The 25,631-nt window shown below is 52.1% G+C and overlaps 1 protein-coding gene across 1 annotated transcript in view; it reads left to right on the forward strand.

The window, feature by feature from the left end:
• Nucleotides 1-54: 54 nt before the first annotated feature.
• The window catches only part of MXRA7 (matrix remodeling associated 7), a 31,179-nt gene continuing 5,602 nt past the window's right edge, over nt 55-25,631 (forward strand). Inside the window, exons 1-3 of the mRNA XM_064270691.1 lie at nt 55-321; nt 16,232-16,295; nt 21,341-21,437. Of these exons, the coding sequence (XP_064126761.1) occupies nt 88-321; nt 16,232-16,295; nt 21,341-21,437 (395 nt within the window). The 5' untranslated portion in view covers nt 55-87. The remainder of the gene's footprint in view (nt 322-16,231; nt 16,296-21,340; nt 21,438-25,631) is intronic.

The following is a 25,631-nucleotide window of genomic DNA, read 5'->3' on the forward strand; positions in this document are numbered from 1 at the left end:
GGGCGCTCAGGGGCTCCGCCCTGGGGCGGGGCGCGACGGGCGGCCGAGCTCCGGTGCCCAGTGGCCAGTCCGGCGGCTGGCGGCGCGATGGAGGCGCCGGCGGAGCTGCTGGCCGCGCTGCCGGTGCTGGTCACCGCGCTGGCGCTGCTGCTCGCCTGGCTACTGGTGCGGCGCGGGGCGGCCACTGCGTCCCCGGAGTCTCCGGCCGAAGCCAGCGAGGCTCCCGTGCCACCGCCTCATGGAGCCCCAGAGCCCACGGCCGCGCCCGAGGAGGGGCAGGGGGAGCCCGCGGAGGAGGAGGAGGCCACCGAGGCCGGGCAGGTAGGACCAGGGCCCTCCCGCGGCGCCGGCCCACCCACCCAGGGGACTCCATCAGTGGCCCGGGCCGCGCCTCGCTCCCGGTCGCTTGCGGAGCCTCTAGGCCGCGTCCGGTAAGGGCAGGAAGGAAGGTCTGGCGCGCTCACCGCAGGCACGCACACTCACCGGCCTCCTCCCGCCCCCCCCCAAAGTGTCGCCGGGGACGAGCCTCTTGGACTTCTGCGGTTTTGCTCTCAGCCTGTCCTTGCCCAGAAGCCTTGGGCTTCGTCCTTCCCACCTGGGGCCCTGCTCCGTGCATCACCCCAGAGTAACGACCACCCCACCCTAGGAACTTGGCTCAAGAGCCGCTCACCCCTCCTGCCTGGTTTCCTAAAGCAGCGGGTTTGTGTCATATCGCCAGGCCAGCAGGGAAAGTGGCCTTGATATTGCAGTAGCAATAATACTTGCAGGGGAAAAAGGGAAAGCTGCCTTTTCTGTTTAAGCCCATTTGAAAACCAAGTTGCATAGTCAGCAATGTGGGAAGCACACAGACTGAAAGAAAAAAAAAAAAAAAAACCCAGTGCCTTGGAGTCAGTTCTGACTCCTGGTGACCTTATATAGATGGAAAGAAGGTACCCGTAATTGCCCCGATGTTTATTGTTGCTGCCAAGCTGTGCAAGCTTTGGCACATCTCCCTGGGGTTGCAGACAAGCCTGGCATGTACCAGTGAGAAAGGCAGGAGAAAGACCCCCACAGCACAGCTGGGCGCCCCAAGCAACCCCTCCCACCCTGAGTTAGGTGCATCCTTGGGTAGCTCTCAGATCAGGTCTGACCCCACTGTCTTGCCTAAGAACATCCAGAGGGGTGTCTTGTATTTCCAGGCTGCTCATTGGCCCGGCCCTTTTTTTTTTTTTTTTTTTTTTTTTGATGCCTGTATTTCCATTGGAAACCTACTTGCCAGTCGGGAAGTCCATGTTACCAGAATTGAGCACCCTCAGCCAAGGCAGGCCACCACCTTGGGTACAGAGTCACTTTGCAGTGGCTTCCTCTTCCTCATAAGCACCTGGTCTTGGAAGGCAGGAGGTCACCAGACAGTTAAAAATAGCGAGCGTGGTGCTTTGGTTCCTTGTCAGCTCTCTGCAAATGCCCACAGTGTCCTTTGCCGGGGACAATGGATGCTGGAGAGAAGCCCTCGGGTGGAGGAGGCATTGCTGGGAGGAGCCGTCTCTTTGCCAGACCCCCTCTGAGCAGGCGCTTGCTTGACAAGTGGATGACTAATTGTGTCTTTAGAGTGGATGCTAGCCAGTGCAGGGGAGGGCTGCTGTGTTCACCCCAGGCAGGATGGGGACTAGCGTTGGGCTTTTCACTCAGAACCAGGGCCCTGCTGTCCTTGGCTCTGGGCTCACCCATCTCGCATGTGTTATGGGCAGGCTGGTAGTCGGCCTGTGCTGACTCAGCAGACCTTTTTCCCACAGTTGGGATTCCTGCCTGCGCTCAGGGCCTCAAGGGACAAGCAGAGGTATAGAGACAGTCCTTCCAGCCTCCATTTGCCCCTACAGCTTACACGTTTGCCCTCTATCACACAGCACAGATTTTGAAGTTAAAAATGCCCTTTAGTGGTGCTCAGTCAGAACTTGATCCTCCACTCTGCATCTCTTCATCTCTTCTTAAAAGAATGTGTGCTATTGGGGTTCAGACCCACGCAGTGGCACCGTGGAAGAAAGGCCTGGCAATCTGCTTCTGTAAAGATTACAGCCAAGAAAACCCCTACTGTGTAACTCACGGGGTTATCATGAGTCGGAATTGATTCGATGGCAACGGGTTTGGTTTTTTTGGGGTTTTGAGCTTTAAGCCTACGTGATGTCTTCTGTAATGGGTTCGAGCTACTCAAGTGCCATTAAGGGTCCCCAGGGTAATGTGCCCTGTCTGGGCGAATGCACCTTCTCTGGGTGAATGGGTCCTTCGAAGGATGTGGCACGTTACAGGGATTTCCCGTGCCACGTGCCCTCCTGGAAGCTTCCGTACGCCATGCCAGCTGCTGACGAGGATGTTTTGAGACGCGAGTCTGCTCTCCCTAAACAATACCCAACACCCTGTACAATCCACCCAGTGCCACACATGTTGAATTCCATTTCCTAACATGGAGGCCTTGCCCTTCCCTTCTGGGTTCCGTTCCCCAGCCCTTTCTGAGCAGGCCAGGTTCCGTTCCCCAGCCCTTTGTGAGCAGGCCAGCCCCCCTCCACAGGAACTCGCAGACGGGCCCTAAGCAGTTACTGTGCGTGAGACTGTGGGTTAGTTGCTGTGGGGGGTGCAGACCCCCGTTGCTTCCACCCACCTTCCCAGGGGTGGGATCAACTGAAGGAAAAGAAACCAGTGCCCCCGTCAAGTCAACTCAGTGGCGACCCCATGTGGGTCAGGGCAGAACTGTGCTCCACAGGGCTTTCAATGGCTGATATTTCTAAAGTAGATTGATTGCCTGGAAACCCTGGTGTCATAGTGGTTAAGTGCTAGGCTGCTAACCAAAAGGTTGGCAGTTTGAATCCACCAGGCACTCCTTGGAAACTCTATGGGGGCAGTTCTACTCTGCCCTATAGGGTCACTATGAGTCGGAATCAACTTGATGGCAACGGGTAGATGGATTGCCAGGCCTTTCTTCCGAGGCACTCCTGGGTGGACTCGACCCAAACCTCTCAGTTAGCAGCCAAGTTCATTCACCATTTGCACTACCCAGGGACTCCCAAATGAAGAAGCTGCAAAGAAATTGTCTTGAAAAAGCTTAGGCATTTCCAAGAGCAGGGCCAGGTGCTTTCCTCTGATCATCACACCGCCTGAGCCTGAGGCTTACTTAGCACAATACTCCCGAGCTCAGAGGGTGGGCGGGAGGGCCCCTGGGGAAAATAAGTCAGGGTTTAGGAGGCATTGGGATGCCTGGGCCAGCCTCCTTGACGCTCACTAAGTGGCCGACAGCTTGAGAGAGGGAGGGCTGAGCCTGGCCAGATGCTGCCAGCGGAAATCTCTGCCCCTGCCCCCCGAGAGTGGTGGCTCTTAACTCACCTCTCCCCTCCCCCTTCATTCCTGTTAACGCTTCCCTGCTAATCCCATCGACTGCTTCCACGAGGCCATGGGGGTCCAGGACAGCAGCTGTCTCTGACTCACAGAGCCGATTATTGAGAAGAAGCCACACCCCAAGGATGCAGCCTTCACCTTTTGTCCAGGATCACTTGGAAAGCACCCACCACCCCATGCTGGGTGTCACGGAGCGGCGGGGCAGGGGGCAGGGAACAAAGTGGTGTGAAGGGTTGAGAGGTTGAGCCTCGAGGACAGCAGAAACCGAGGAGGGGAGAGGAGGTCAGCACAGGCCAAGGCCATCCCCTCCCTCCTTTCCCCTCCCCTCCTTTTCCCTCCCCTCCCCTTCCCACCCCAGCTAGGGCAGGGAGTTCAGTGGAGGGCAAATCTGTAGTACTTCCATTTCCTCCTGGGGATCAGTGAGGATGGGAAGTGAAGAAGGACAGGCAGGCCCCACCCTCACAAGGAGTCTGTCAAGAACAAGAACTGGTCCCTCTCAAGGCCAGGGAGTAGTGCATTTTTTATGCTGACGTGTAGGGGACTTCCATCACCAGGTGTGGGTACAGCAAGGCAGTTTCCTAGGGTTCCTCAGCAATGGTCATGGGAGTTCATACAATATTAGGGTTAATTCGACCTGTCGACTCTGATCTGAGTCTGCGCTAGGACTCAGACATCTTGGCGCTTGGTGTCAAAACAGAGTAGAGATTCTTGACAAGGCAGCTGGCCAGCGTCAGGAAACACAAAACAGGCAGGGAGACTCTTCTAGATTAAGAGAGAAGAGACAGGAGCCCTGGTGGCGCCATGGTTAGGCGCTAGACTGCTAACCGAAGGGTCTGCTCCGTGGGAGAAAGACTTGACAATTACAGCCAAGAAAACCCTATGGGGCCGTTCTCCGCTATAACAGAGGGTTGCTATTAGTCGGAATCAACTCAAGGGCACACAGCAAGAGACATGACAACCAGATGCAATGCCTGATCCTTGATTGGATTCTGAATGGGGGAAAGGGGAAGAAGGAATAAAAGACATTTTGGGGGTAATTGGGATTTTTTAATATGAATGGTTTATTAGATAATTTTATTGTATCAGATAAATTTATTATAAATTTCCCAGGTATGGTACTGGTATTGTGGTAGTTCAGCGGTAGAATTCTCACCTTCCGTGCAGGAGGCCTGGCTTAGATTCTCAGCTGATACATCTCAAGTGCGGTCACCACCCAGGCTTGCATGTTGCTATGATACTGAACAGGTTTCAGCGGGGCTTCCAGACTAAGACAGACTAGGTAGAAAGGCCTGGCAATCTACTTCTGAAAATCAGCAAATGAAAATCTTATGGATCCCATGTTCTGATCCCATTGTGCATGAGTTTGGGACCAACTCAATGGCAGCGAACAACAACAGTATGTTTTTAGGACGGTGCGTCCTGAAACGTTTAGGGGTGACGTGTCATGGTTCTAATAGTTCTGGGGAAAAAATTGTATGTGTTGGGAGGGACAAGGGGGTGCTAAGTGTATATGTAGAGAGAGAGAATGCAAAGATGGCAGAAGGTTGATAATAGGTGGGTCTGGGTGAAGCACACAGTGGTTAAGAGCTCAGGCTGCTAAACAAAAGGTTGAAACTTCAGAGCCCCCAGCTGCTCCTTGGAAACCCCATGGGGCAGTTCTACCGGGACCTGTAGGGTTGCTATGAGTCGGAAGCGACTTGACGGCAATGGGTTTGGTTTGGGTTTTAGGTGAAGGGTATAAGGGTTCAGTAGCTCAAGAGAGTATTTTTTGTGACGTTGTTTTAAGCTCATAATTCAGTTTATTTTTTCATATGAGAAGGAAGCCCAGGAACTTTCCTAGTAGCTAAACGTTGTTCTTTCTTCCAAAGATAGTCTTGGTTGCACACAAAAATTTTAGCCATCAGTGAGAATTTTCTACTTAGTGAGAAGTAGTAAATTTTTAAAGAAAATGTCTTGAGAAAAAAGCTGCCTAGCTTTTGGAGAGTTAGAAGTATAACCTCAATTCAAGCATGTTCACTTTTAGACAGTTCCCTTTTTGTAGCTGTCCTCTTTCCCAGATGGCAGGCCACAGTGTGGGAGGAGTGAGACCAGCTTGGGACACTGGTGGACATTCTTCCTGAGAAATGCGAAAGCCCCAATGACCAGAGCATTTCTGGAACAACTGGAGTTGACCACACCCAGTTTGCCACTGTTGAGGGACAGATACTTTGAGCGGGATTTATTGATCTGGTTCAGAACCCTGTAACCCGTTGCTGTTGAGTCAATTCCAACCCTACAGGACAGAGTAGAGCTGCCCCATTGGGTTTCCAAGGCTGTAATCTTTATGGAGGCAGACTGCTGCATCTTTCTCGTTTAGCAGCCGAACACTTAACCACTGTGCCACCAGGGCTCCTTCTTCCTCCTATAAGGGGTACTAATGCAGATAGCTGTTTCCTGGCATTCCTTTGTTGGCTGCTTGTCAGAAACTGAGGATGAGGAGGCTACAGCAGAGCTGTTCCTTCCCTTCCCTCCTGGGAGGTAGGAGAGCATCAGGCATTTTCTGCTGGCAGCAGGGACCCACTGGCTAAAGAACAGCTACATGATATTAAAGGGCCCAAAGGAAACTCATCGTAAGAAGTCATGGAACTTGTTTATCTAAAAAAGTTTGCCTCTGAATAGCCATATAGCTTGATGAAATGACTTAACCTTTGGGCCTCAGTTTCCTCATCTGCAAAATAACGGGTTGAATCCAAATGATCTCTGGTATCTCTTCGAGCTCTTAACAACCCATGATTCTCCAGACAACTCCTGTGTCACAGTATGTGTGTATATGTGTTTAATATTTTCAGGTGAGAACTCCTGAGGAACCCTTGCACATGTTATAACCGTCTGGCCATACCCAACCTCTGGTTGCGGTGACCCTGGCCATATTCTTAGCAAGGGCCTAATTCAGTGTTCTTGGTATTAACAGTTTTGCTCCTGACCAAATTCTCATTTGAGGTAAATCTCCAAGTCTGAGGTAAATCTCCAAGTCTGAGGTAAACCTCCAGGTCTGAGGTAAATCTCAAAACCAGATAATACCTCCAGCCCAGTGATATCTTACTGAAGATTAGCAGGAGGTCCTACTCTAGGGTCAAACCTTCCTTACCTTTAGTTCCTTGTGAAGTCTAACACTGGTTTCTCTTCCAATGTTTGAGGCCTCCTCAAGATATTTTAAAAAGTTGACCACCTGTCTTCTATTATTATATTTAAAGATGGCCCGGATCAAAATTTTTCAGTCTTGTTTTCCTCAACAAAATTATTTCATTTTCTTTAGCCCTCGTAGATCTAACCTTGTCAAGCCCTTGGTTTTCTTCCCACCCTAGACCATCTCTGTTTATCCCAAAATGTAGAGACTGGAATTCAACCTAATATTCACAGTAAGGGTTGGGTAGAGTGCAGACTGTTGCCTATGGGTGTTCTGTGGCCTGCTTTACAAAGCTTTTTGATGCGCTCTAAATCCTCTTTGTGGGAACAGTGCCAAAAACTGTTCATCTGATAGGATTGAATCCGGCATGCTCAGATCATCTGAACAAGAGAGTTTGTTTCAGGCTTGAGAATGTGCCCTTGAGTGGGATATGAGGTAGGCGTCTGTCTTGGTCTCCTTGGGCTACCATGACAAAATATCACAAAGTGGTGGCTTATAAAGAAGAGAAATTAATTTAACTTCTGTAAAGAAAAACCCTGTTTCCCCAAAAGAAGTCACATTCATTGGTGCAGGGGTTAGGACTTCAACATATCTTTTTGGGGGACACAATTCCATCCATAACAGCATCCAAGATGGTCATCTTGGGCTGGATATTTGAACACAGCAGTCCTATAGACCAACGACCTCCCTGCCCTGGGGTGTGCTGCTACTCTCAGTGTGAATGCTCAAGCTCTCCGCAGCTATTTAAAAATCAAACCCATTGCCGTAGCATCAACTCTGACTCATAACGACCCTATAGAACAGAGTAGAACTGCCCCATAGAGTTTCCAAGGAGTGGCTGGTGGATTCAAACTGCTGACCTTTTGGTTAGCAGCCGAGGTCTTAACCACTGTGCCACCAGGGCACTGAGCTATCTCTCTTGCTTCCTTTCTTTCTCCCTCTTGCTGTCTCTCACAACCTTTGAGTCAGCAGCTTACCCAGAACTCCCTCTTTGGTCTTTGCCCTCTCTAGAAGAGCCAGTGTCCATAACATCCCCTCCTGGTCTACCACCATCACTGCCTCCCAGAACACACTAGTCACCATCGTCCTGTTGATCAATAGTTGATGACGCCCAGATTGACACATCCAGCCCTCCCTTCTCCCTGAGCTCTGGCTCATACAGCCAGCTGCCTGCTGGACATATCCCCTTGGTTTTCTCAAGAGGCTACCTGTGCAATGAGAGTACTTAATCATCGACCACTACACCCTCCCCAACAGTCCTCAGGTGCTGAGCACTGAGGAACACTGAGCAGTTCTGCATCCCCAATATTAGAAGGAACCGTGGTGGCGCAACGGCTAAGCGCTGAGCTGCCAACCAGAATGTTGGCGGTTTGAACCCACCCAGCTGCTCCACAGGAGAAAGACCTGGTGAGGTGCTTCTGTAAAGATTACAACCAAGAAAACCCTATGGGGTCACCATAAGTCAGCATGAACAGAATCGGCATCAAACAACAAAAGAACAACGTTCCTCATCTCCGTCAGTGGTTCCAGGTGTTATCCTTGTCTCCTCTTTTCCCCTCGCTAGCTAGCATTCATTCCCCCATCAGCAAGTTCTATCCCCTCCATCTCCAAAATGCACCCGAATCCGGGCGCTGCTCTCCACCCGGCTGCTACTGCAGACCGTGGCTCATCTAGGGTATTCAGTAGCCTCATGACTGGTTTCCCTGCTCCGCCTCTGCCCACCCACTCCCCACCCAGCAACCAGTGTGACCTTTATAAAAGCAGCCACATTTTATGATCCCCCTTCATAAAGCCCTCCAGGGCCTTCTGTCCATTCCCCTCAGAATCCAAACCCTGACCACCACTTCTGAGTCTAGCAAGACTCTGCCCTCTTCTCCTAGCGTTCCCCCTGCGCCCTCACTCACTGCAGCCACAGCCACCTCTGGTGCTCAGACACCCCAGGTTTGCACCCGTGTCTGCGCCACTGTGTCTGCTATCCCCTCTGCTTGGTAGACCCTTCCCCTCCACGCAGTTGCTCCTCATCATCCATCAGGTTTTCACGTCCTTGATCATCTTAGCGGATGTGGAACCTCCCCTCCCCCTCCGGTGTGCATGTACACACGTGCACACGCACACTCTCTCTCTCTCATGCCTCACTGCGTTTGGCTTTCTTCGTAGCACTCAGCTCTTTCTGAGGTCATCTGTTGCCGTATTATGCATTGTCTGCCACAGTATAAGGTTCACTCATCAGAACCGGGGCCTTGCCTGCTGTACTCACTGCCACGTCCCTAGTTCCTACAACAGACCCCGCACACAGTAGGTGCTCAATAAATACTTGCTGGATGAATGAGCTGCAATAACAACAAAAAAGGAAAAAGTAGAAAATGCTGTCGTCTCCCAGGTAAAGGCAGGTGTGATCCCCTTGTAGGGCCCTAGGGGACAGGAAGGGGGCTTATCTTCATCTCCTAGGCCCCTCGGACATGGGCCCCTCCCACAGTGCCTTCCTGGTGCCCACCTGCAGTAAATACCCTGGAGCTGTGTGTTATGCCCCAAAAGAAGAGACTGCTCTGTAAGGTAGTGAGTTCCCCAGTTACTAGAAGTGTTCAGACAGAGGCTGGATAACAGTCAATTCATCAAAGATTTTATCAACCAAAATTCTGCATTAGATGGACAGTTTTCTAATACTTTTAAAAGCACTGGGTACCTTTTTCCTCTCAAATCTTATCTAGAACCCTGATACTTAAAGCAAAAGCAGAACTGCTTTGGGTGGGGGCAGTCTCATCCTCTCTCATCCCTCTGCCTTTGCAGCAGCCCCTCCATGGAGCTCCAGGGCTTGGCAGAGTGAGGTTGGAATACAGCCACTGAGCTACAATCCCTCTAAGGCCCTCTGAGTCAGACCCTGTGATTCGAAAGGACCCCCACCAGGACAGAGGGAGGAGAGGGCCCAGAGGGTGACATCAAAGGACAGATCACATTCCTGAGGGCTAGGGCCAAATGATCACCCTAAGTTCTAGCCCATCCTCCATCCCCAGGTGCACCCAGACACCCACCCCCAAGTTGTACCTAGGCCCCACCCATGAGGCGTACCCAGCCCCACCCCTGGAGGCACACTCAGACTCGAGGTGCACCCAGCCCCACCCCTGAGGTGCACCTGACAGGCACGAGTTGAGTAAGACACATAGCTCCATTGAGACATGAACTTCACCCCGTCCCACAGGAAATGGGAGACCTTCAGGAGCCAGCAGAGGGATTATTTGAATGGAACATGGCAGGCCACAGGCAGGTGTCTTTATGGGCTTTGGAGTAGTAAAAGCCTCAAAAAGTCTTATGCTAAGGTGTCCCCAAGCGGGGTGAGCTGGAGGGCAGTGCAGGTGCACGCAGGGATGCTGTGACGACCATGTTCCGTGGCTGTTGCAGGGAGAGTGGAGAATGAAGGCAAGACCTTTCAAGGGCACAGAGAGGAAGGAGCAGGATTTACACAATATTCTAGGCCACTGCGATGCCTTGGAGATGCTGTGGGGTGTTAGAGGGGCCAGTTTCAGACAAGACAGGTCGTTCATTAGGTTCTGGACGGAACTTTCCTGTCAAGTGGGACACACCTTATCCGGTTCAAATATGGTGCTGGAGGGTGGAGCCGAGCGTCCTCGTCCTGGAGCTGTCATTTGGCGGCAGGAGAGAGGTTTGTTGTTTTGAGGGTGCATGTATGGGGAACGGCGGTGACCTCTGCCAGTGGCGTCCCTGCCCAGCCCCATGTGCTGGCAGCTGACTCTCCCCCTCTGACTGGAAAACATGAACAGCCTGGTTGCTAACAGCAGCCTTTTGGGGAAGGAGGGAGGGCACCGGTGGCCGTTCTTGGGGTTACAATAGGGTGCCCTCGCCCCCAGGTTGCAGAGACAAACCCATTGCTCTCAAGTCAGTTCCTATAGAACACAGCAGAACTGCCCTATGGGGTTTCTTCCAGGGAGCAGCTGCTGGATTTGAACTGCTGACGTTTTGGTTAGCAGCCACGCTTTTAACCACCGCGCCATGAGGGCTCCAACGGCTGCAGAGAAGTGGGTGGGAAATCATCAGGCCCTCATTTTGTTCCTGTTATCTCCGTGGTCACCTGCTATAGAAGGCGGTGTGGAACAAGGAGGGAAAGGCTTCCCTGTGGGAGCTAGGTGCAGCCTTCCCACCTGCCCGACTCGAGTTGCTGGCCTCTAAGGTCATTCAAAGTTAACCAGCAGCAGGTAAACTGGACGAATGGACACCCGGGGTGGAAAGGGAAAGGAGGAGAGTGCTGACATATCATGAGGATGGGAGCCGACTTCACAAAACAATTTGTAAATTTTTGAATGAGATACTAATTTGTGCTGTAAACTTTCACCTAAAAAAAAAAAAGTTAACCAGTGAACCCATTTAGGGGTGGTCCCAGCAGGAAACAGCTCTGGTCGCTGGCCACAGGTTCCCAAGAGATCTCATTTGTAGGACCCCAGGGCCAAACCAGCCTCTCTGGCTGCTTGTTTCTGCTGGCTCTGTCTCTCTGAATCTGTCTCTCTCTGTGTCTGTTTCTCTTTGTCTCTGTCTGTCTCTCTGCTTCTCTGTCTCTCTGTCCATCTGTTCTCCCTGCCCCACCCCCAGGCCAATGCTCAGCATCAGCCTGGGGCCTGAGGCAGCCATAAATGGCAGTATACTGCTCATGGGCATGAGGCCACCCCTCTGGCTCTCGGAAGCCTTGCTGCCCCGTTACAGGACGCTGTCCCTCCTGGGCCCACAGCTGCCTGCCGGTCCCCACTGCCACTCTCACTGCTGCTCTCCTGGGGGCGCTGGCTTTGGGCTTGGAGGGGTTGTTGGAGACACTCCCTTTGCTGTACTTGCCCTGCCTCCCCCTCCCCTGGAGGAAGAGACTGAATCGGAAAGTCACCCCAGAATGGTGAAGGTGAGGCTCATCTCCATTCAGCAGTAAAGTGCGGAGCCCTGGCCAGTGAGGACCAGCCAGACGATGCCGGCTGTCTCCGGTTCACAGTGTTCATAACCTGGTTTACCTCCATGAGGAACGTGGGCACCCCTGGCACTCTCAGGATAGGACGCCAGCCCTGAGCATCACCTGTCCCGCTGCCCCAGGACCCTGCCTGAACTACCGCCAGGTGGGAGCTCTATACTCCTGGCTGAGCTCTGCGTGGCTTACCACCTGTAGGGGGCAAGATCGTGGGAGGGACGCAGACCCCAGACCCCTGAGGGATTACCCTTGGCCGGCTGCCGCCAGTCCTGCATAGATCCTTTGGACAAACACCAAGCTGAAGGCCAGGCTCCTGCACCTCCCAGTATAGTCCTCATCCGTCACCTAAGCTTTTAACTGTCTCTCCCTTCTTCCTGCCTATTATCTTGCCCCTCACGAAGATATGAGTGTAAGATCCATCACGGCTCTCCTGTAGACATAACCTTAGTCTGCAGTCCCAGCATTTGCTATGTGGTTCCATTTCATTCCTGCCCTTCATAATCGCACACACAGCTGCCCAACTGGAAGCAAAGAGCATTGGACTATGGCCAGAGAGCCACCACTTCCTGTACGTTTTCTCTCTCTGACTAGATTGCACTGTCTCTGAACCTGCCTTCTCATTGTTATCATCAGCATTTTTGTTTTTCCTTTGCACATTTAAAAAATTTTTTATTGTGCTAAACTATACATAACATAAAATTTGCCACTTTAAATTATGCATTGTAATTTGGAGATGAGAAACAGTAAATTGGTAGAACAGAGAGAGCCAATATTCACAACCAAGGTTATTATACAATTTTCTATTGTATGCCCAGTGAAACTGATCATTGTCACTACCAAATAGTCCAAAAATCTCTATTACTTAAACTCATGGATATTTTGACTAACTTGCTAACCTGATTTGTGTGTGTGTTTTGTGAAAATATACAGAACACGTCATCTCAACAATCTCTACACATACAATTCAAAAAAATTTTTTTGCACTTTAACCATTTTTAAATGTACAGCTTATCAGTGTTAATTGCATTCACCGTTTTGCGCAACCATCCCCATTATCAAGTTCCAAAACTTTCCCATCACCCCAAACAGAAGCTTAGTACCCAGGAAGCAGTGATGCCCATTCTCCTCCTCCTCCTAGCCCCTGGTAACCCCATAAGAACCATCGACATTTTTTTTAATATAAATAACCTTTCAAGAATCGTGTTTATACTTCTGATGTTATTAAAGCAAAAAGCCCTGCTAAGTCCTTGGCTGCACATCTTTTTAAATACTGGCAGCAACCTCTGAATTGGCGTTATGACTCATCAATGGGGTCATGACCACAGTTTGAGAAATGCCACACTTCAAGGGCAAGTGTGCAGCAGCCACAAGTACACGAGCCTCTCCCCAGGAGGGTGGGGCAGGTCAGCCAATGTCCTGTCCCTTTGAGATAGCAGGGCCGGCCTGGGCTCTTGAATTTCTCACCCTGGGTTGCAACCATTTGTTCAGATGTCTTTCCTATTGGACCATGAGTTCTTTGAGGGCTGAGAGTTTTGGTGTTGTTTCTAATCACTGTGCCCCTAGAACTCAATATGAGAATTTATCTCTTCCCCATTCATGAAAAACCAAAACACCAAAGCAGTTGCCATCGATCGATCCTGACTCATGGTGACCCCATGTGTTTCAGAGTAGAATTGCTCCATAGGGTTTTCATGGCTGCGACTTTTCCAAAGGAGATTCCCAGGCCTTTTTCCCAAGGTGCCTCTGGGTGGGTTCAAACCACCAACCTTTCGGTTAGTAGCCCAGTGCTTACCCACTTGCACCTCCGAGGAACTCTTCCCCATTCACGGTGGTGGGTGGGCCTCTTTCTGGGACACAGCCCTCAATGGGTTAATGACTGTCATTCTTTCTTTTTCTTTTCTCTTTTTTAAAATTTCATTTTATTTTTTTAAGAACTAAAAATAGTTTTTTTTCTGATACAAATTCTGAGACTTTCCATCAGAATTTGAAGTTCACCTTATACTGTTGCTGTTAGGTGCCATTGAGTCGGTCCTGACTCATAGCGACCCCGTGCACAACAGAACGAACCACTGCCCAGTCCTGCGCCGTCCCTACGATCGTTGTTATGCTTGAGCCTATTGTTGGAGCCACTGTGCCAATCATCTCATCGAGGGTCTTCCTCTTTTTCACTGACCCTTTCCTTTACCAAGCATTATGTCCTTCTCCAGGGACTGGTCCCTCCTGACAACATGTCCAAAGTATGTGATCACCTCATACTAATACATTTTAAAATCTAGATAAAGTAGATGATTTTAGGAAAAGAAAACATAAAAATTGTCTTTTCTGTTTTGTTTAAATACAGAAGAAAATAAAGGGGAAAAAATAGGCCCATCCACGTTGTAGCATGTGTCAGGACTTCGTTTTTCTATGTGGCTGAGTAATTCATGTTCCACTGTGTGTATGTACCATGTTTTGGTTTCGAGGCCTCCTTTTTTACACAGTGGTGTGTGACGTCCATGCACTGGAATAAATCTAGCCAGTTAATACTTTGGTTAGGTTGTTCGCAGTTTTGACATTGCACACAAGCCATGTCATTATACAGAAATCCCAATAAACATTTTTCCCCATCAAGGGCAGATTCCTAGAAGTGGATTTGCTCAGTCAAAGGAGGTGTCTCCTTTTCCTGCCGCCTGAAAAAGCTGCCCACCCACCTCAACCACAAAGACACTTTGCTGTGCAAATTGAGGGGCCCCTGGACACTGAGCCCCAGAGACTGAGCCGTGCCCAGGAACCAAGGCTGACATTTCCACAGTGTTGAGACTTTCTGTGCAGACTGCTTAAGGGGGACGGAATCGGCTCCTGTCTCCACCCAGCTCCTGCCAGGCAGCATTTGGTGCAGTGGAGACAGGACGCTCCAGGCCCTTCGGGCTTTGCCGCTTCCAGTACCCTCTTGGGCTTGTAAAAACTTTGCCTCCCAGCTCAGCTCACTGTCATACTTCGTGTTCCTAGGCCTCCCAGCTCTGCTAGACCACCCAGAATCAGAGTTGTAAAGGCCTTGATTTTTTTCTTTTGTGATTTATTTTATTTTTTCTTGTTGAGAATATACACAGTAGAACATACACCAATTCAGCAGTTTTTTTTTTAAGTTTTTGTTGTGCTTTAAGTGAAAGTTCACAAATCAAGTCAGTCAGTAGTTTCTACATGTACAATTCAGTGACATTAATTACATTCTAGTTGTGCAACTATTCTCACTCTCCTTTGCTGAGTTGTTCCTCCCCCTTTAACATAAACTCACTGCCCCCTAAGGTTCCTATCTAATCTTTCAAGGTGCTGTTGTCCATTTGATCCCATATAGATAACCAAACCAAAAACCAAACCATATAGATCTTAAAAAAGCACAGTGCTCAAGGCAGACATTCTTTACTAGTGAAGCTAAACTATTGTTTGGTTTTAAGAAGACTTCAGGGATATTTTTGGTTAAGGTTTAAGGATTATCTCAGGGCAGTAGTTCCAGGGGTTCATCCAGCCCCTTTGGCTTCAGAAAGTCTGGAGTCCATGAGAATTTGAAATTCTGTTCTACTTTTTCCCCCTGTTGATCAGGATTCTTCTATAGAATCTTTGATCAAAATGTTCATTAATGGTAGCCGGCACCATCCGGTCAAAGGCCTTGATGTGACTCTATCTTCTGAGCCATCTTCTTCACTGACAGCTTGTCCATGTTTGTGCACCCCTCTCTTAAGCCTGAGTCCCTGGGTGATGCAAACAGCTTGCACTTGACTGCTAATTAAAAGGTTGGCAGTTCGAACCCAACCAGTGGTGCCACAGAAGAAAGGCCTAGCAATCTGCTTCCATAAAGATTACAGCCAAGAATACCCTGTGGAGCTCAGTTCTGCTCTGTAACACAAGGGGTTGCCATGACTGACCGACTCGACTACAACAGGTTTCGTGTTTTGGTTTTCTCTTAAGCCTGCAGTGATTCTCATACTTGCCGGCTAGGCTTCTAAGTCACCATTCCTTGGCTGTGTCACCTGTACCCTTCAACCCCCACGCAGCTGGAGAAGATCCAGGATGTCCCTTTCACCCTCTGACATTCTTGAAAGTTGAAGTCATGACTTTCTCCCACCAAGGCCATCCAGAACATTCCTTCCAGCCATCTGTTCATGGCATCTAGGCATGGGGGAGAAAAGGGTGAAGGAGGTGGTGCTCCAGTGTTGGGAAAATGGCCACTATAATAGTTGAGGAATCAAGAATGACAGCAGAGGAAGCAAAGATAAAGCCAGCTACTCCTAACACAGCTTCTCTGTGATACTCAGCCTGGCCTGGGTCCCCAGTGCCCAGCCAGCTTCTCACTGGTCTTCTTGTGCTCTTCGTACCACTCACTGCAGCCAGGGGTGGAGTCCCTGCTCCATCCAGGTGCTTTCACAGGTACCCACCTGGTACAGGTAAAGGAACAGGTGTACAGAAGCATAGTTTCTTAGCCTTGTCCTCTCACCCTTGTCATCTGGCCCAGGTGGTAGTGTGTTGACATGGCAGAGTTCCCTTGGTGGTTGACCCTCTGCTCACACTCAGAGAACGGGCACTTGTGTGTCGCATCAGACTGCCCCTTCACTGCCCCTTCTTCTCTCCATTCTGCCCACTACTTCCCCATCCCCTGGAGGTAGGTGGTTACTCGTTTCTTATGCTCCTCCACGCACTTCTCCTGAGAGTGGGCCCCATTGCTGACCCTCCTTGTGCCTCAGACACTGACCCCTCTCCTTGTTTTGCAGGTGGAGGAGATGGACCCAGACGGTGAGAGGGGCCTGCCCCAAGAAGGGCCAGAGGAAGAAGACGGTGAGTGGGGCCTGGCCTCAGGCCACACCCCTCTGCCCTCACTGAGGAGGCTTTGTCGTATCTGGCCAGAGAACCTAGACTACACTGTGGTCCCTTGGAATACCTTCCTTACCGTAAGCGAAGGACGCAGGAGGAGGGGGAGGCATTTGGAGAGGAGCTGAGAGACGAGTCTACTGCAGCCCTGAGGGTGTCCCAGCAAAGCCTGTTCGCGGCTCACCCTTCATTCCATCATTCCCCTGCAGCTGTGTCCACCACCTCTGCACTTTCCGTCTTGGCTTTTCTGTCTGTAAAAGTGGGTTGCCTCCAGGTATAGGGACCGTCTCAAGAGTGAACTCTAAACATCATGTCCTCTGATGCCCTGACTGTCTCTTCTAGTGTCCTGGGGCTGCCCTGACAAAGGAACACAAACTGAGTGGCTTAAAACAACAGAAATTTATTCTTTCAGAGTTCTGGAGGCTGGGAGTCTGCGATCAGGGTGTCAGCCATGTTGATTCCTTCTGAAGGCTCTGAGGGAGACTGTGTTCCATGCCTTCTGGTGACAGCTGGCAATCCTTGGTGTTCCTTGGCTTGTAGATAGATCACTCCAGTCTCTGCCTCTGTCATCACGTGGCTGTCTTCCCTCTGTGTCTCTTCCCCTCTTGATAAGGACATCACTCAGGTTGGCTTGGGACCCACCCTATTCCAGTTGACCTCATGTTAACTGATGACATCTTCAAAGACCCTCTTTCCAAGCAAGGTCATGTCCGTTCACAGGTACCAGGGGTTAGGGCTTCAACATATCTTTTGGGGGGACACAATTCCATCTGTAACGCCATCTGTAGCCTGCGATGCCTCTGAATGCCCGTCTTTTGTCTTTCCCCAAGTGCCTCAGACCTGTTTTATAGAAACTAATGTCCTCACAAGGAGCCCTGGTGACGCTGTAGTTAAGCGCTCAGCTACTAACCGAAAGGTCAGTGGTTGGAACCCACCAGCCGCTCTGTGGGAGAAAGATGTGGCAGTTGGCTTCCATAAAGATTACAGCCTTGGAAACGCTATGGAGTTCTAGTCTGTTCTATGGGGTCGCTATGAGTCAGAATCCACTCGACGACTATGGGTCTGGTTTTTTTTTTTGGTTTAATGTCCTCACAAAACCTCAGAGCAGAAGCTCCCAGGAGGAAACGCCTCATTTCTGAACAGCTCTAGCTGACCAGTCAAACCTCCCTCAGCCATCGGATTCCCAGAGGCTCCCCAGAGGACACAGGGAAACCGATAAATCCACAGCCAGAGGCAGCGAGTTTGTCCGGATGGAGGTGAAGCAGGGGCAGGGCGTTAGCTGCGTCTCTCGTGTTTTATACCTTAGAAAACAAAAAAGCTAAAGTGAATAGCAAGATGCCAACATTTGTGAAACCTACGTGGCGGGTACTTGTGTGCACGTATGAAATATTTCATTATTTTAAGAAAGCCAGACTGCTGCTGGAACTTTTAAATACGCTCCTGGCAGGAGCCATGGACAGAGGGGGTGCAGAAGCGGGCCAGGCGGAAGAGCTGGGGGACCCAGGCTCCCCGCTGAGGCCTGAACAGGGCGGTTTCTATCAACACAGCCGCTGAGGAAGGGGGAGGGCTGGGCGCTCAGCGGTGGAGGACTCAACTCAGCCCTCGCTGGGGAGGAACCTCACTTTCCCTGATCATCCCAGTTCTCCCAGATCAGCTGCGAATCAGGGCGCACAGGAATTGTGACCTTGAAATCTGTCCTTGCCACGTTAGTGACTTGGGGACACGGAGGCCGACGCTGAGGCTGGCTGGGGCCTCTGTGTGAGGGCAGGCCACTCTTCCCAATATGGCCGTCGGTCCCCACAGACGACAGTGGTGTCACCAAACCCTTCTCCTTATCTGGGCTACTGCCCCTGGTTGTACCCGAGCCCCAGCTGCCTCCTGCCAGGGCTGAAGAGGCAGAGAGGGAAAGGCCTATGGCCCCAGCTGTCAGTAGAGACATCCGTGGGCCAGCAACCCAGTGTGTGACAGCTTGGCCTAAGGGTATAATTGATTAGTGTCTCGGAGCTGACTTCCCTGCATAGACTCATGCAAGTCAGAAGAGAAAGCCTTCCACCACCCTAGCCCCCAGCCCTGAGGGGCTCTCACAGGGAACCCTGGAGGTCTAGTGGGATTGGATGCGTCTGTGTACCGCCAGGGATGCCATGTTTGATGAAGTGAAAGCCTTTGCATTGTAGCTGGCTCAGAAATGGTGAATGCATCAGGCTTGCCCCAGAGACTGAAACCTAGGGTGGCCCCGAGCTGGCAGAATTTTTGGTATTTTTATTTTTTCTAAAACACGGTGACACACCTTCCTGGGAGATTAATTGGTTTTCTGTGCCAGTCGCCTGTCTGAGGTTGAGCTTGTTCTGAGAAGGCCGCTCCATGTAATTCAGACACCAGGGCTCCCCCATAACCTCAGACAAGGTGCGGACGGGCACAGCTCTGAGCAGCAGTCCATAGGACTCAGAACACGCCCAGAGCCCCTGTCCATACCCTGTACTGGGAGAGCTCTGGGTCCCACGGCCCAGGAGCGATGGTGCTTTCAGGGCCTTTGCACAGAGCTGGGCCTACAGGGGAGAGCTGGCTGGTGGGAACTGGGCTTCCCAGTGAAGGTGAGGGGAAGCAAACCCTGTCCCTGCTCCAGGCCCCCAGGGCTCTCATCTTGGGGTGAGGAAGAGCCTCACCATATCCACTGGCCCACACCCAACCCGACCTGCCCTCTCTCTGGTCCAGTACCCTCTGTCCCCTGGATCCCTCTGCCCCAATCTTGCTGGCCCCTGGCTGGTCCTCAGACCTTCCAGACAGGCTTCCCCAGCCCTTTGCTGGATCTGACCCCACCAAGCACCACAGCCTCACCTGCTATAAAGCATCCCCAACACCCCATTTAAACTTCCACGCAGCCCCTCCCACCCTCCTGTCCTCTCTGCTGTCCCTCTCTGGTTCTTGCTTGTGGCCAGCTGGCACGCTCCACATTGTAGCTGCTCGTGCTTGCTTACTGAATGCTTTTCTCACTGCTGCAGGCCCAGCATCTGGAACCAAACCCCAAAAACCAAACCCATTGCCATCGAGTTGATTCCGACTCAGAGCAACCCTAGAGGACAGAGTAGAACTGCCCCAAGGAGCGGCTGGTGGATTCAAACTGCCGACCTTTTGGTAAGCAGCTGAGCCCTACCTGGAACAGTGCGCTGAAAATAATTGTTAAGTGAATGAACACCAAATTAGTCCTTATACGGGTAGTAGATGCCCTGGTGGCACAGTGGTTAAGTGCCCGGCCACTAACCTTCAGTCAGCGGTCCGAACCCACCAGCTGCTCTTCAGGAAAAAGATGTGACAGTCTGCTTCTGTAAAGATTTCAGCCTTGGAAATGCTATGGGGCGTTTTACTCTGTCCTATAGAGTCACTGTGAGTTGGAAGGCAAAGGTTATTTATTTTTGGTTTTTCGAAGGTAGTGCCTGTGGCCTAGCCCTAGGGAGGGATCTGCAGAGGAGTGTGGGTTGGGGAAGCAGGCCGGCTTCTCCTTCTAAGCAAGGTTCTGATGAGCGAGAAACAAAACACCCACAGCATAATGTTTGGGTCTTGAATTTACAGGCAGAACTTACTTCCGCTCAGCCCAGAGGGAACTCTGAAGCCTACCTGCCTCTGTGATGACCTTGACAGGTGGCCTGGCTTTTCCCGTGGTCTGACAGACGTGGAGGTGGTTGCGACCCCTGACATTTGCCTGATGGAGAGGCAAACACTTCTAGAACAGCATCCATTGGGTGTGGGGGTTGCTGATCTCCCACTTGGCTCACTGGGTTCCTTTACATTAATGGAGGTCAGGTGAGACAAACCAGTCCAAGCTAGGTCCCCAGGGCCAGTTGGAAGCCTCTTCCTGGTTGGAGAATTCTCTCCATCAGCTTACGCCAAACCAAAGGCTTTAGAGCGGCTCTTCTCAGTTCTGCCCCCTCAGCCTTCCTTCTGTGAGACCTGCCTCTGGCTCCCAGCTCTGCACCCAGCACACACCTTCAGTCCCTGTCACACCCCTGCCTTCCCATCCTAGCCTCAGTGTGCTCCCCTCAGCCCCCCACCCACTTGTGCATTGGAGGCAGCTGCGGGCCAACTTCAGGGACTGGCAGATCCAGGGGGTCCTCTTTGTTAACACCAACCGGATTTGATGACTGACATCAAACTGACCAAAAACCCTGCGTGGCTCCCACTTCCCCCTGTGGTCTGGGTTTTTGTTTTTTCCAACTTCTACTAACTGTATATATACATGTGTGTTGTATTGTGTGTGTGTGTTGTGTATAAGTGTGTGTTGTATTGTGTGTATATGTGTGTATGTTGTGTGTGTGTGTGTGTTGTGTATGACACGGATTGTGTATATGTTGTGTGTGTATGTGGGGGGGGTTGGGTCCTGACTGACATTACGGGACTGGCATCAGATGAGTAGGATCCAGGATTTCCAGACTGCTGGGCACACCTGCCCAAGCCCAGGAGGTGGAGGAGCTGGGTGGGCGCGTGGCACGTCTGTCTGTTCCACGCTGGCAGGCCACCCTCTGGATCTGGGACCCCAGGAGAGGTGGAGAACCAGCGCCTGGACATCTGCTTCCAGAGATAAACCTCCGTCCGCCTGTTGGGCGGCCGCTGTCAAATTAGCTTGGACGGATGGTATGCTAAGATGGCAGGCAGACAGTCCTGTGGTCCCAACTGCGGTTTTGAGGGGGGGCGTCATTTAGCAGGTGGTGGGCTGAACAGAGACAGGGACTAATTCCTCTCTGGCTGTCTCACTTCGTCTGTGCCCCTGTTTCAAGATGTAAGGAGCTGGAGGATTGCGTGGAAGAGGACCTGTAAGGTGTGCGATGGGCTGAGAAGAAAATGGCCACTCTGAGGCCTGGGGACGTGCGAGGGGACCCGCAGCCCCTCTCTGAAGGGGGGGCTCTCTGACCTACTAGGTGCTTCGCTTGCAGTTTGACCAGGGGGAGGGGACTGGGAATTTGTGGTTGGGCCCGAATCCACAGCTCTGCTTTGCTCTCACTGTGCCTTCCTTTCCGCAGGAGAGGGGACCTTCTCCTTCAAATACAGCCCTGGGAAGCTGCGGGGGAACCAGTACAAGCAGATGATGACCAAAGAGGAGCTGGAGGAGGAGCAAAGGTAGGCCCGTCCCATCATGTCATCCGTCATCTGGCACTGACCAGCCTTCAGGCTCCAAGGAGCCCCAACTCTCTTACCCCTTCGTTTAGGAACCAAGACAGGAGGTGAGCTCCCATAAGACACGCCCCCATTGGCCCAGTCCTATTGTTAGGGTTGGGGGTTCTTCCTGTCCTCTAACTTTTCAGCCTAAAGGATCCCTGGTGGTTCAGTGGTTAGAGCATTCAGCTGCTAACCTAAAGGTCAGCATTTCGAACCCACAAGCCACTCCTCAGGAAGAAGACGTGGCAGTCTGCTTCTGTAAAGATTTCAGCCTTGGAAACCCTATGGGGCAGTTCTACTCTGTCACGTGGGGTCACTATGAGTGGGAATCCACTTGACAGGAAATGACAACAACAATCTTTAGCCAGGCCCGGTATCCCTGGGTCGCTTTGGAACCCATGTTGGGAGGAGGCAGCTTGTGCTAGGAGGGGAGGGGACGTAGTCCTTCCTTGGGGTCACCCAACCCCATGGCTGCCCCTCCCCCTCTCCCCTTAAAAAAAAAAAAAAATGAGATGCCAAGGAAGAGCCTGGAGATCCAGCTGCTCACTTACACGCAGAGCTCAAGACAAAACCAATTTCTCAGACAGGCCAAAGAGGGATTCTCTGGGCTCATCCAGGCAGCAGCCTCCCGCCCACCTCCCCCACCCCTGCCCAGTGCCCACACCCAGCCCCGCCTAGCACCTGTCCCCACCCCCCCAGCACCTGCCACCCACCCCCACCCAGCACCCGCTGCCTAGTTTTTTATCTGTTCTGCTCCGTGGAGCTCAAAAGGACGCTGCAGCTGCTCAGCTCCTTCCTTTTGGAATCTGGCTATTCCCCGCCACCCCCAGCTCCCTGAGGGCTTCCTTCAGCATTTTCTCTCAAATCTATGTTGTGAGGGTGGCCGGGGAACATTCTGGAACCAAGGTTGCAGGAGAGAGTGGGTGTTTGACCAGAGCCCAGCTCCACTCCTGTGCACACAGGCTGGCCGTCCACTCCGGAGCCTGGGTGGCCTTTCTGTAAAGCAAGAGGCTACATGGCAGCTGGGTTATTTTTTGAGCCCTGGCAACCTGGAGAGCCTTGCTGTGAGCTAACAATGCTCTAGAGTCCCAGAGCATTGGAAGGAAGGCTTATTATCTCAGAAAGCAGAACTCAATGAAGCTTTGATATTCTGCTTACCAGACCACCCATACCCCTCAAACATCAGAAACTGCCCCTGAGAATCCATTTCCCCACTGGGGCTGCCATCAGCTCCTTCAAACCACCCCAAGAAGGTGCCTCTCATGGGGTGGGAGAAAAACTTGCAAGAGAAGGCAGCCTCCACTGTGAGCCCCACCCCTCTCCAGCCCCCGCAATGCTGCCTTTTGGTGTGACCCCATCCGCTGCCTTTATGTTGCAGGATTGAGCTGACCTCTGACCTCACTTCCCTGTAGCAAGTTCCTTAGGTCCTGAGCCACAAAAATCCTTGAAAATCCTTTTGGTAAGGAGATTGGTTTCTTAGATTAGTTCCCGTCACACTGTGCGAATGTGTCCCCAGTACAGCTGATGCGGTCTAAACCTCCCCTCCCCAACCCCCTCTGTAACCAGTTAACACCCCGGTGTCCCACCTGAGCCCCGGCTCATTCTTCTCAAGCACGAGGATCACTGCAGAACAGGCCCCTGTTCCTGGAGGCCGGCTGAGTTAACTCAAGTGCCTGGTTTGGGCCTCAGGGGCTGGCCAGTTAGGGTGCTGCTGCCCCCTTGTGACGTGGGGGAGAACTGCCGTTCCTGGGACCTCAGGGGGACAGCCCAGTGTGCCGCCACCCATGCAGCCCTATTGGGCAGCTGATGTTGCTTTAGTCTTACCTCAAGAAGACAACGCACCTTAGTAAGGAGTGCCGGACCAAAACCCCAAGAACCATCTGTGCTCCTGAGTTGTGGCAGGTTTGTCTAATGAGGGTAAGGGCTTGCAAACTACAGCCCGAGGGCCAAATCTGGCCCACCTCCTGGTTTTGTAAATCCAAATGCCCACTCATTTTCCTATTGTCTGTGGCTGCGTTTGCGCTACAGTGACAGAGTTGAGTAGTTGTGACAGGGACCATGCAGTCCACAGAGCCTAAAATATTTACTATCTGGCCCTTGGAGCCTTGGTGGCACAGTGGTTACGAGCTTGGCTGTTAACCAAAAGGTCGGCAGTTTGAATCCATCAGCCACCCCTTGAGAACCCTATGGGGCAGTTCTACTCTGTCCTGTAGGGTCGTTATGAGTCAGAATCGACCCAGCAGCAGCCTTACCAGAAGCCTGCAGCCCCTGGATTAGAGGATAGAGTTTGGCACGCTGCCCTCCCTCCGGGGTCCCCAGGGACCTTGGCCTTGTTCTGTGTGCTCAGGCTGATGTACACTGTGCATCTGGAGGGAACAGAGCTGAAAGGTAGGCCTCAAGGAGGCCAGGCGGGGCTGGGATCAGACTCTGGTGTCACCCCGTGTTCACAGCTTGGAAAAGGGGAGGGGAAAATCCCTGCTGTTATTTTCAAAGACCCCAGAGTTTCTGTTGCCCAGGATGGCCTTTTCCAGCTGGACCCAGGAGTCTCTAAATCACCAGTTTATACTTTGCGATGCCATTGAATTGAGAGTGTGCCCAAGGTGCTGCTCTTCGGGTGAACGAGGCTCCCGCAATTCCTCATCTGAGTTATCACTGATGTGGCCCGGGCTGAGAAGGAGGGTCAGGTGGACTTCACGTCCCGTGAGCATGGTCCTCGCGGCAAGGCTGCGGTTCACATCCATGTTCATTACCGCCGGCCCAGCATGCTTCACATGGCTCCCTGACATATGTGGTGTGTCCTTGCCTGTGACCTTGACATCTGCTTGCTCCCTCCTGCCCTGCATGTGGTCAGTCCAGTGCAGGTCGGCGTGGGGCCCCCTTGGTGCCACGCTGCTCTGTGTGGCTGCTTTTGTCCCTTGCATGGTGGCGCTTGGGGTTGCAGAGGCTGGAAAGTGTGGCTTTGTCTTTTCATCTACAGCACGGTAGATCCCATGGGGACAGGAGTGCTGACAGGCATAAAGGAGCTGCCCTGTAGCCGTCGCTGTGAAGCGTCACTTGCATGTTACCGTCAGACCACCAAAAGCACAGGCCAGAGAGGACTGCTCTCCTTCGCCTGCATTAATTCTTCCTTGACCAAACTCTGGGCTTCTTTCTGATGCTTTCCTGGCCTCAGGGCCCCCCCTCAAGTTGCATACTAGTTAACAAATAAATGCTGCAAGTCCCCGACTCCAAATTTATCAGCTGGTCAGCATTGGTGTCTAGAACCTGACTCTTTAGTGGTTATTTCTTCCTGTAGTCAGTGCATCAGTGTCTAGAATGTCTTCCTGCTTTCCCAGAAGCCTCATTTCACACATTCTCAGGCCATGGCAATGAGCAACCAAGACTTAAAGCAAGAGACCCCACGTTACTTCTTCCACGTGTTTAACTGGGCGTTCTCGTCCACAGAATGGTCACAGATCACATTCCTTCGCTCAAGGGGCAGAAAGTGGGCAGGTTCGCAAACCCCGGAGCCTGCTGCTTAACAAAGGCCCGGCCGTGGCCCATCTGCCCTCCTCCCTTCCCGGCAGCCGCCCCACCTTGGCACACACTGCTTCACCAGCATCGGCAGGGCGTTATGGAGGGTCCCCAGGTCACCACCACAGCTGCTCCGGGAGGTGCCACCCCAGCTCAGAGTGCGGCGGGAATGGGTGGCTTGCAGACTCGTGACCACCCTCCCACCTCCCCACCAGCAGGACTCTGCCTCCTCAGCCCAGCTCTCCCACCCCCGAGCTAGTGAGGCTGGCAAGCCTTGGCCAGAAGGAAGAAAAAGCACAACCGTCCGCTCCTCTACTTGTACACCATCAGTTCCTCCCACCTTCTGGTCCAGAGGAGATGGAACCCAGGCTGTAGACCAGGCTGGCACTGATGGGACAGGACGTGAAGTCCCAGCGCCCATTTTCAAGGGACTGCCCTGACTTTCCTGGAGATGGAAACGGCTCCAGTGAAGGGGTTTTATGTGGTATAAACCCTGTGGGGCTCGGGAAGGGTAAGGGGAGTCGGAGGAGCCACAGGGTGGGCATGCTGTCCTGGGTTCTTCCGCCCATAGAGCGGATGGGCAGTGGGAGTTTCCAGTGCGATTACTGCAACACTCCAGAAGAGGGCGCCAGAGGACAGACC

The sequence above is a fragment of the Loxodonta africana genome, chromosome 18 (genome assembly GCF_030014295.1).
Source record: "Loxodonta africana isolate mLoxAfr1 chromosome 18, mLoxAfr1.hap2, whole genome shotgun sequence".
Taxonomy (NCBI): domain Eukaryota; kingdom Metazoa; phylum Chordata; class Mammalia; order Proboscidea; family Elephantidae; genus Loxodonta; species Loxodonta africana.